Consider the following 12,272-nt stretch of genomic DNA (forward strand, 5'->3'; position numbering starts at 1 on the left):
TGAGGGCATGGTGTTTGGTGGTAGGTGGGAGCACCAGGGGTTGCGTGCGGCAGCTGTGAGTGGGAGGGATCTCAGTGGCTGCAGCCCTGATTGAGGGGTTTTGTTAAGTAGGAATTGTGTGACAGGGGCTAGCGGACGACCAGGGCACAATGAATTGAAGCAATCTGATTGACTTCTAAAAATATTAAGAAACAAATAGTACACTAATAATATTTTATGGTGCATAACTTGCAGAGTACCTAGACTTTGTATCTGTGGGGACAACCAATAATTATATGGCCTGAAAGAGGGTAGAAGTGGTACAGCAAAACAAAAGGGGTTATGGCGGGAAGGTTTAGAATTAATCTTAACCTCCGGCATTGCTCTGGGCAACCCCCCAGACCACTGTTCTTGCCTGCCAAACCATATGCTTAGTCACATCCGTTCTGCTCGAGACCAAAAGTATTCCCAAACATGTTTCGTCCTCTTTCGGCCTCGTCAGTGAGAAGTAGCTTGGGTTGCTAGGGCCAGCAGGCAGGCACAGTACCGCAAAACAAAAGGGGTGATGGCTGGAAGGTTTAGAATGAATCTTAACCTCTGGCATTGCTCTTGGCAACCCTCCAGACCATCATTCTTTGCTTGCCAAGCCACTACAAAAGGGGAAAGACCATATGCAAATAAGGCCTGGTCCCACCCATAAGGGGCAATCCAGCCAGAATTGCTTGGTCACATCGCTTCTCCACAGGACCACAAACATTCCCAAACATGTTTCAGCCTCATCAGTGGGTAGTAGCTTGGGCCTCTAGGCCCAGCTGGCACCAGGCCTACATCTGGACGTACCCGTCCCACTCAGGGTGACTACAGCAAAACAAAAATACCCACCCTCCTAGAGTCATATTTCCTAAACAAAAGGGATGATGGCTGGAAGCTTTAGAATGAATCTTAACCTCAGCATTGCTCTGGGCAACCCTCCAGAACATCATTCTTCATCTGCCAAGCCATTACAAAAGGGGAAAGACCACATGCAAATAAGGCTTTTTCCCACCACAAAAGGAGCAGTTGCAAGCTATGTTATGAAATATAATTTAGTCTGAGTGGCCCTCAGGCCCCTATCCATGCTTGTCAAGTGGACATTGTTAAGGTAAAATGGAACTCGCCGATCTTTCCCTGTTCTGGCAGCCAGGCATGTAACACTCTGCCTGTGGAATTGCCCAGGAAAAATGACTACTGAGTTTCAGGAAAAGAATAAAGACTCTACTATTTGAGAAGGTAGCTGATCCTCAGCCATCTTAATGTTCTGTCTTGTCTTCCTGAATTGTCCTCGAGTATACGTGCGCCCTGATGCTCCGGGCTATGGTGCGTTAGAAATAAATAAATAAACACAATCAATTGCTGGTGTTGGTAGGTCAGTTGAATTCCACGCTTCGGATTATCCCAGTGGGTTGGCCGTTTTCAAGGTCCATTGCAGAGTGCATGAAGGATTTCCAAGAGAACCACCATCGGACAAGAGTGCCTAGAGAAATCAAAGAGGACTTGCGGGTCTAGGCCGTCTTTCTGTTCGATTTTAAAAGATCATTGGTCTGACCGATGGTGGAAGTGTCAAGCAATGAGATTGGCCTCTTTACGGACGCTGCAGGAAATGTATGTTTTAAGGCACTTTTGAGTAGGAAGTGCTGTATGCTGCTGTGGAAGGTGAAATGGAGGAAAACTGGTTTGCTTCGCAACATTTTTTTTTTTTTTAAAGCTGTTTCACATAGTGCTGGCTTTGTCAGTATGGAAGTCGGACTTTCAGGATAAGAGTGTAATTTTTGGGTCAGACAGCATGTCAGTGGTACAGGCCAGTAATAACCGTAGGGCGTCTTGTGCCATGGTTTTGCAGTTGCTCAAGGAGTTGGTGCTGTTGTGTTTGCTTGCAAATGTGAGGTTCAGGGGGAAGCATGTGTCAGGGGTTGAGAGTAATGCTGTTGATCCTTTATCTCACTACAAGGTGCAGGAATTCAGACGGTGGTACCCAGAGGCAGAAGACCAGATGCCCAGAGACACCGAGGAAGCTTGGTTCCTGGGAATTCCACATTCGATTGCTGTGCCTCTGTTTGCTAGACAATGGTTGCTGTTGTACTTGAAGCACCTGCGGGCCAGGGGTGGGTCTCTAACATATGCGAGAAGACATGAGATGGTGATAGGGTTTTTCACAGGGCTGGCAGGAATGGGGGGGGGCACTACTTCGGGCTTCACAGTACAGAAGGTGCCAGCAGGTTGGGGCAGGCTCTAGGGCAATAAGGGTGATTGCAGCCTTAAAAATGATATGCAGAGACCAATATGAACTCCTAGTATTCAGGCCAGTATTTGTGACAGCGTTCTATGGAGCTTGCTACATAGGCGAGCTAGTGCCACGCAATAAGGGTGACACCAACAGTGAAGCACTGGTAAAACATGTTCTCCCCGTAGTAGTGTATTATACGAGTTTGAAAAGGAACAAAATATTGTGATTGCTCTTAATTTGTCTGAGGGTCCAGCAGTGAGAATTTTGTTTGGATAGTTGAAAGAAAAGGACAATAGGCAGCTTGTGCCTGCCTGTGTTTCAGAGTGACGTCAGGGAGAACATTTGGAAATGGTTGTTGTAAAGCAAATGTTTAAACATTCAATGCAAAGAATGTTTAATTATATTGGGTGTCTGTATTTTCAATGAGATGCACTTTAAATTGTATGCATTTTATATGTGAAAAATGTATTATAAATGTATGCATTTTATATGTGTGTAAAACGAAATGTATGAATAAAGTGAAATAATCATTCACAAACAAGATATGTTTTTACAAACATTGGTAAATCCCATAGTCTATCTGAAGCATTGACGCGATTAATGTGTGTATTGTGGTTGATATATGGAACCTGGGAGATCAGGGTAAATACCAGGTACCCTTTGTTGTGTATGTTGGCAATTGCTCGAGAGCAAGGGATCCATGTCTGGAGATGCTTGTGGTCTGGTATCCAGTGATTATACCTAATAAAAAATAAACAATGAAATTATAACGAATAAAAAACAATGAAAAAATACAGAATAAAAAAAAAAATGATATATATGTGGCGGAGGGGTAAGGGGTTAAATCTGGTGTGGAGGATGTTGGGTGGGGTTTTAAACATGGAGAAACTGGGGGTTGGGGGTGGGCCCAAAAAATAAACTGCTTAGAATCTGTGGTCTCAGGTAGAAGGGATGCAACCTAACACTTTTGCTTGGACTGGCCCTTTTTGGATGGGATCACGCCTGTTTTGAATATGGTCTTCCCCCTTCTGTGATGGCTTGGAGGGCTGCAAAACAATGGTCACAATGTTTGCCCAGAGCGATGCCCATGGTTATGATTAATTCAAAACCTTCCAGTCATCAAAATTTAATTTTTGCTTATGTCATTCCAAGTGGGACGGGTATGCCCAGGTATGTATGGGTCCTGACCCTGCTGGACCTAGAGACCCAAGCTACACCTCAGTGATGATGACCCATGAGACCGAAACGTATCTGGGGTTGCTCATGGTCCTGTGTAGAAGGGATATAACCTATTAGTTCAGGCTAGACCCCTAATTTTGGGGTGGGTCCAAGCCTGAATAGCATATGGTATTTGCCCTTCTCTAAGGGCTTGGCAGGCTGAACAACTATGCCATGGAGGGTTGCTCAGTGCAGTGCCTATGGTTAAACATTAGTTCTGCATTTATATAGGGGAAATTAAACTTCAATATTGCATAAAAGTGATGTAAGGCAAAATCTACGACCAGCAGAACATCTTAACTAAACAACAAAGCATCCCTGTTTCTGCATAGTTTTCAGAGTCTTAGTGGCCTTCAAAATGCTCTTATTCACGCTCACTATTATTGTGTCCCTAAACAATCCCAGGTATACCTCAACCCCACATTGCTAGATGAGAAATCTCATCATGGCTATACCCCCACAGTTCCTGGCTAAAATATGCTTCTGGCAGTATCATGCGGAGACTGATATTCACATTTGTTTCACCCTGAGAATAGGGGTTGCATGTGGAAATATGCTGTTTTTCAGGTGGACACTGCCAGCATTTGTTCTCATCATAAACATTCCACAAGTCTTAATTGCCTCCACAGTTCATTCATTAAGCCTTCTAGACCAATGGTGGGGCCATGGACCAATTATAATTCCTCCCAAGTTATATAAGACTAGTACATGCAGCCATGCAAATGAACAGGAAAGTGAATGATTTTAGGCTGCTGCTCAAGATCTAATATTTGGAATGTGGTTTAGAACAGAGATTATAGGCAGCAGTTTGAGTACTCCGAGAAGCTTAGTCGAGGTCTATAATGCCATCCATGCGTCAATAGGTTTTCTAAACACTGAAACTATTTTGGGTGCCCTTGAAATATGGAAGCATCCTGTCAGACCTATCAAAATTGAAACTTGTGACCTAGAGCTCACATACTTCTCTGCAGCAGGCCCTCAACCTACTATCCAAGGTTACCATCATTTTCTCGCATATTAGAGTATATACTGTTGTAAGTATCGCAGCACACAACTGTAATCAATTGTTAAAAGATGTGTGGACGGATGTCGAAATCTCAAATAGTGACTTTTGATAGGTCAGTGGAGTTCATGAATTTCAACAAAAACGCAACTGTTTTCCATCCTTGCATTGGATAATGTTCTATGGAACACAACCAAGATGAATTTTCTTTCCAGCACATTTTTGGGATTGACTTTTAATAATGTTATAGCTGAGAATTCTCTGTTGTGCTCTTTTGCCCTTTAGGAGTAAATACTTCTGTATTCTACTGGATACATTTCAAAAGGACCCCGGGAAACAATCCCGGCTTCTTGAATTAACCAAACTGTCATCCTGGTCAAATTCATCATTATGCTTTATTTTCCCCATGGACAAATTTAGGATCCATCAGAACTGACTGTTTTCTTGTGTGCAAAACACCCACTCTTATTTGGTTTTATAGACAACAGTGTTGCTCTTTTTAAACATTATCATTATTATTATCATTATTAACAGTATAATGCGACCTTACATACAGCAGTGTCAAAAGTAACACAATTATATTATCTATGCAGCATTCTGTAACAGTTTATTTAGAGGCCAGCCTCAACACAGGGAGTTCCTTGCCTCCCCACTCAAGGTGTCATGCAACAAACTGTTTAAAATATTATTTTATTCAGCCCTACTTCAGACACATATCATGCCCCTTGGATCCCCCTTCCCTGAGCTAACCAAGAACCAGGCCGGTGTACAGGAAATATATTTGTATTTATTTAAATTAAAAGTAATAGAAATTTGCACAAAAATGTCAATCACCACTTTATCCGTGGCACAACACAATAAACATCTCTCAAAATAAATAAATCACAAAGGTGAGTTGAAAAGAACACCAATCACAATTAATTACTTTCTACAATTTTACTTCAAGAAATAATTAGCGCTGGTTAGTAAACACATTTATAGATGTAGTGGTGCGTAATTTCGAGTTTCCTGCAAGCTTAAAAGGCTAGCAGTAGGATTTAAAGATTGGTACAAATGCATGTGGCAATTATGATTTCACCCACACTTTTGGTTTAAAATAAACACAGAGTGATTTAACGGTTTGTTTTTCAGACCCCTCGCCACCCCTGCACTTTGGTGTGTGTTGGGTAAGTCGGACAGAAACATTTCAATGATTTGGTGAATTTGTGATTTCAGACCCCCCTCCACTGAAGGGCCTGTGTTAGGGGAAAGTTGGACAAAATGGTTGGACTGATAGGGCAGGGGTCTGGTCACTCCACTCACAAGGATGGCCTCCCACTCTCCACCATAGGACCCAGTCAGCATTTAGCGCTTCCTAGCAATAGACAGCTCCATCCAGATGCACTCTCAGCAATCTCATCTGGTGTTTTCTTGCAGCTGTCAGATTGTAAGGTGCAGCACCACTCTTTTGATGGTAAATTTCAGCAGATCTGTACCTTCTTCCTAATGCAGTCCCACTTATATAGCAGCGATGACACCACCAATTTTACAATCTTGGGGGAGTACCCTGCAAGAGGTCACACAGATAGGACTGGACAGTCACCCTTCTCTAACCTCCCAAACCCAGCCTCCCATTCAGGATTGGTTTAGGGGTCTGGAGCAGACACATGGCTTCTTAATTTACAAGCCCATTTGTTCTCATGTCAACATTTTGCAGAAATCTAGGTATGTGGCTAAACTAAACAGAATTTTACTAATAACTGCCATAACATATATAATTTCCTTTTCTGTTAATCATGGGGAATGAGATAAAACGACAGCCAGGTCCGCCACATTTTGCACAGCCATGTGGAAATTTTCTTCTGTTTCTATAAAAAACATAACAGTCATGAACATGTAAATTCCTACCCATATTCCTAATTGTACCCTTCACCAGTTCGCCAACTCTTACATTCGGGACATTTTCAGATCAGCCAGGAACCTAGTTTAACTGGCCGTTACAGGTCCCTAACTCGTAAGTGCATTAATTTGATATCTCCAAAATTACCTAGAAATTACCAAAGAAATGGTACATTAATGAAGACAATCAGCTCTGCCTTATGGTTGCTGGGAAAACGGCCTAAATGATAATAGTCCTTTTAAATTAATAGTAAATCTTCATGTGGGACAAATGGCAACTCTCCTGCCTTCAGGGCATATTGTCTCAGTGGGCTTCATTGTAACCAGATTTTTCTTTCTTTATCAGTCTCTTTGAAGTGGGTTACCTGATTGAACTTGGAGTTTCATGCTCTCTTAATTGAATTGTCTTCTCAGCTCCCCTCTTGACACCTACTATCTACATTGTGGTCATGCATCAGCCAGGCGAATTGGTCCTGCAGATACAGCCAGTCTAAAGAACATTTGGCTTCCTACACCTTCCACCTTGTGACATGTGTCCAACAGCCAGCAAAAGGGTTTGCCTCTGGCCTACAGAACATTTCCCATTGAAAACAAAGTGGTATGTGCAACATATATACATCACATTTTGTCAACACACCCCATGTCTTTCTCCCTGACATTTTTCCTGTTAGCAGTGGTACAATTTTCACATTGTAACTACAAATACACATGCCAAGCTGTTTTTGTGACAGTGTTTAAAAAAATCCAGTTTTTCAAGTGAAAGGGACCTTTGATTTTTCTTCTTATTTTGTGAATTAAAATGCTGCTTTTCCTTAGGTAATGACAATTAGGCCTTTTTCACATGGCCCTTCAGTTTTCAAATGCAATTACACATGCAAAGCTGTTTTTGTGTCAGTATTAAAAAAAACCTACTTTTCATGTGAAAGGGCCTTTGAATGTACCCCACGCACCCCTCCCCTCTGTTGTTCCATGACTCTTTGGTGGGGAAGAGCAGGGCAGAGTGTGGTTTCATTAGGCACAATTTCCTTCATTGGGGAGTCAGCACCCCAGCCTCCTTTCCATCTTTGGGTTGGAGGGTGTGGCACAGCTCCCCTTTTCTTCCTTCTTTAGGGAGAGGGCACTCCAGCCTCCCCTTCCCTCTTTGGGTTGGAGGGTGTGACTCTCACCCGACTCCCCTGTTGCCTACAGGCTGGAAGTGAAGATGTTAGTTCTCTAATAATAAAAAGAAAAAGACATGGACAACAACAACAACAGGTTGAAATAAAAAGAAATGTTCACCATTTCACAAAACCCATTTTATTTAACTTCTTTCTTTTTCACCATGAGCACCAAATAAATTACTCCCATATATATATATGCTCGTCTTAGTTTCCATCTGATTTCTCATCCTTCCTTTTCATTCTTCAGAGGGTTCCTCTGCTTGACTTTCATTTGGCTTTTCAATCAGTCATAAGGCATGTCTGGGTTGACAGCTTTTCCACTGATTTATGTGGACCCATTTTTCTTCTGTCTGTTCTCCTTTTGGAATGGGGATCGTGTAGGCAACAGGTGATATTTTATATACAATGTCAAAGGCTCCACACCAAGATGGGAGGAATTTCTGTTCCTTGGCCTGAATCATTTGAAAAGTGTACAAGTAAACCTTATCTTCTTCTTCATATTCTTTCTTGGTGGTCCTAAGATCATAATAGGTCTTCATTCCTTCAGCCGACCTTTCTAAATTGCGCTGAGCATATGCAAAAGCATGCTGCAGGTGCTTCCTTAAATTTTCAATGTACTCATGAGTAGTGGACACATTTATCAGTGTCTGCTCCTGAGTCCCATAGAGCAGGTGCTGCAGTAACACAATTTTTCATCTTCTGGTCATGAGCTCAAATGGAGACATCTTTGTTGCAGAAGATGGTGTAGACCTAAAAGCCCTCAGGACAAGCAGTAATTGGATGTCCCAACTGGGTCCAGAGTCTGCCACAAACTTCTTTAAGATACTAACAATTGTTTTGTTGTCTCCCTCTACCCCCAAACCCTCTGCTTGAGGCCAGGCAGCAGGCAATGTGGAGTTTTCTTTTTTCCCCTGGAATCTCCCACATCTTCACTGGTAAAATGGCTTCCTCTGTCTGACTCAGACCTTTGCGGGAGGCTAAAACGAGAGAAGATGTGGTTGATCATTAGTGCAACAACTGTGTCTGCCTTTCAATTTGCAGCTGGAAGACATTCTACACACTTTGTGAACATGCATGTCACAGTCAACATGTCCAGTCTTTACAACATGTACTTGTATCCACTAGAGGAGCGAATGACTGGCCTGATGAAATTGATGAAATTGACTTGCAAATCTGACCAAGGCAGTGTCATTCCCCTTTTTTGTAGGGGAGCACTGTGTGTGATTGAACTGGTTTGGAGTTGAGCACACACAAGACACCCCTTTAGGTAAGTGTCCAGGTCCTGGCCCATGCGTGGCCAGTAGGCAACCTTGTGCAAGATTTCAAATGTGTGAAGTGGCCACATCATGGGCGTGGTTCAACATCAGGCTTTGGAATGAGGTAGGTACCACCCATTGGTCACAGCCAGATAGGGCTGTCCTTACCAACAAACTGTCTTGGATCCAGGAACATCTTGGAAAACTTCATCAACACCCGGAGATCCTCTTTACCATTATAATCTGACTCTGTTAGAGGAAAGCTTATGGGGTCTTCAATGTGTCGATAACATTTCTCCATGATCGGGTCCTCTTTCTGTGCAGTGATCAAATCTGTGTCTGGGGTATCTTTACTCGACTGGCAGTTGAGAATTCTCCATTTGCACAAGTTTGTGACATTGTGACAGCAGCAACTTGGATTTCACCCACCAGGCATTCTGTTTCTAGGAAATCCCCCTGAGGAGCTCTGGTTTAAGCCAGCTAGTCAGCCAAGTCATTCCCAGTCTTATCTGGCCCCTCTATCTTGGAATGACCTCTTATCTTCTTCCAATAGATGGTCATCTCATTCGAGTTCATTAGATCAACAATTGACTGGATGAGTTTGGCATGCTTTAGGGGTTTGGTGTTGGCACAAAGCATGCCTCGATTCTTCCAGTTAATCAGCTGCTCCACAAGCCCATTCCTGAAATAATCATAGTCAGTCATTATGACCAGTGCATTGAATTTGTGGTGCACTTCAGTGAGGATGTCTTGATAAATGGACATAAACTCTGCAACCTGACTATTTTGTGTTCCTATTTTATAACCAGCAGAGGGTTCCAGGGTATCCTTCATCCAGGCATTCCCAATGCCAGCCATCAGTTATTTTTCCCAGTTGCTGTCATCATGGTAGGAGCACCCATCCACATAAACTTTGGGTATCCCCTGACACATGTCTTCTTCATAGACCTTTTGTGGGTAAATTAAGTACACCTCCATGTTGTTGTTGGTCATTAGACTTTTTTTCTCAACACAGTTTTCTTGAGCACAATCATGCAAGTCTTCCAACCCTTGTGCTAGGGGACTCTTCTTGTTTTGGCAATATTTGACCTCCACAGGAAAGCCTTGCATGGACAGAATCCATGCATGGACGTTCCCCATCCATATTCTGTCACTTTGTAGAATGGTTGGTGCGGAGTATCAACAATGATGTCCTCCCCATGTATGAATGGGCAGTCATTTTTCAACGGTCTCACCATGGCCATGAGTGTCTTCTCACAGTCATTGAATTTTTCATCCACAAAGTCTTGCTCACATATGAGATGACATTGTTGACCTTGTCATGCTTTTGGTACAATACAGCTGTTAGGACAGTATCTGAGAACCCTGTCTCCAAGAAGAACTCCTTGTTCTTTATGGGGTAAGCCAAACAAGGAGTCTGTGAAAGGCTACTTTTCAGTTGTGTAACTGCCTCAGATTATTTGACCCCACTCCCACTTGGCTCCGGCCTTTAATAAATGGACCAAGGGTCGAGTGACCTCTGCGTAGTCTTCAATGAACTTCCGACTATAATTAGTGAGTCCAAGAAGGCTCCTTAATTCTTGCAGAGTGGTACAGCCTTTTATGTTCAATAAGGCTTCCACCTTCTTCACCTGGGGATTAAGACCTTCTGGGTTCATCTCGTTTCCTTGGAAGTTCACTCGGGTCTTACACCACTGTGCCTTCTGAAAGGACAGGTTTGCTCTGGCTTTCTGCAACTGGGTTAGAACATAGTGTATTTCAAAACATCATCCACATAGGCCAGGTTTCCTCTTTTGCCCAAATCAAGCATGGCCTTATGTAGGAAGATGTTGAACTCATTGGCAGAGTTTATGTATCCAAAGGGGGATTGGGTCCATGTGTACTGCTGCCCCGAAGGTAAAGGGAAGCTTGTACTGGTCTTCCCTACTCACGTGTACTGTCCAGTAACCGTTGGTCCGGTCAATGGCAGTGTACATCTTTGACCCTTGGATCGGGGCCAGTCCCTCACTGATGTAGGGAAGGGGCCATCTTGACATGTGGGCCCTGTTGTTGAACTCCCTGAGGTCTGCACACAGTCTCCACTGGCCGTTTGGTTTATGTATCCCCAGTACGGGGTTATTGAAGGTACTGTGGATCAGACAAATTATCCCACAATTATCCCACAGGATTCTCAATGCTTAATAAACTCTGTGAGTGACTCCATGGATGAGAGAGGTAACCGGTATTGTTTCACAAATACTGGTGCCATCTCGGGGTCCATGGGAATGGTGCTAGAATGAATGGATGTGAGTCCACAGTTGTATGAGTCCACTGAAAAGATATCTTGGAATTCCAGGAAGACCTGTTTCAGCTTTTATCTTTGCTCCTCGGTCTCACAGGCATTGGCATGATTGAGCCTTTTCTCGACCATCTGCTTGAAACCTGGAAAGACTTTGGCAATTTCAGCTGTATCCTCCAGTCGGGTGGAGATATCTCTTTTGATGGTGTTGACCTTGACAGGTGATTCAATGTAGCGGTCCTTGACTCTAAACACTGACTCCTCCCTCCTAATGTCACAGGTCACCTCTTCCACAACGTAGAGGCAGGAAGAGTACACAAGAAAATTCCCCCCATGCCTAGTGAAAATCTTTTCTGGAGGAATTCCGTCACTGAGGTCTAAACAGTCATCTGGGATTGGTCCCATGATTTCATTTCCTAAATCAATACATAATGTTGGACATCAACCATCATTCCAATAAAGGTGTCTGCGCACAAAGTGATACTTGGAGGGTCACGGTTTTCCACCAATATTCGAATGGTGTCAGGTTCTAGGTCTACTAGAGGTATTTAAATACAAACCTTGTTGTTGGAGATGGGAATTTAGATTTACATAGGTGTCCTGATGTTGGAGGTTCCATCCTCAGTTAATCTTGAGGGGAAGAGTAAATTGTCGCACCTGACCTAGGATGGTAACCTCTTCTCGCACTTTAACTTCAAGGGCATAGGGCAGTAATTGACCTGTCCAGAATGCTTTTCCAGTGTTGTCAAAGCCCATGGGGGTACCCCCCATTCGGGACCAGGCTTTGTTATTAATTAGGTCCAAATTGATTGCAAATCAGTTAAGATTGTCCCAGCCTAAATAAAAGGTGGAAGGGACATCTCTCACGACCCAACAATTATGTTCTATGCTTTTGTCGCCAATTGACATTTTTAGCATACACCTGCTAGGCAGGAGATGTTTGGAATTTGGAGTTTCCAGACCTACTTCCCATTTGTCAATCAATTTAAATGTAGGAATGGTCAGATATTTTGGGCATTTCCTGAATAATTAATAGCTGATGAAGCTCCTTCCCTTATTCAGGCATGCTCTGGTGAGCACCGGCTCCCCCCCTCATTAAAATGAATAAAAAAAAAACAACTGCTCACCCTTTTTCTGAATGTCCATCAGACTTTGAGCTGGCTCTTCCTTGCCTGCTTTCACAGGACTCAATGTTTGTCCTGATTTTGGACTGGTCTAACATTTTGGGGTGTTCCCT

General features: G+C 43.2%; 1 protein-coding gene across 1 annotated transcript; it reads right to left on the reverse strand.

Moving 5' to 3' along the window:
* Nucleotides 1–9,237: 9,237 nt before the first annotated feature.
* Nucleotides 9,238–9,615, reverse strand: LOC138448003 (ribonuclease H-like). The gene has a single exon (XM_069604535.1). It carries the CDS (start codon nt 9,613–9,615, stop codon nt 9,238–9,240), a length of 378 nt encoding a protein of 125 aa, XP_069460636.1.
* Between the last annotated feature and the right edge of the window lie 2,657 nt (nt 9,616–12,272).

This window comes from Ambystoma mexicanum, chromosome 3q, assembly GCF_040938575.1.
Source record: "Ambystoma mexicanum isolate Mex_15411 chromosome 3q, UKY_AmexF1_1, whole genome shotgun sequence".
NCBI classification, from domain to species: Eukaryota; Metazoa; Chordata; class Amphibia; order Caudata; family Ambystomatidae; genus Ambystoma; species Ambystoma mexicanum.

Excerpts from the sequence above, each read along its gene's own strand:
- LOC138448003 (XM_069604535.1), bottom strand. The coding sequence starts at position 9,615 with ATGGCTGGCATTGGGAATGCCTGGATGAAGGATACCCTGGAACCCTCT.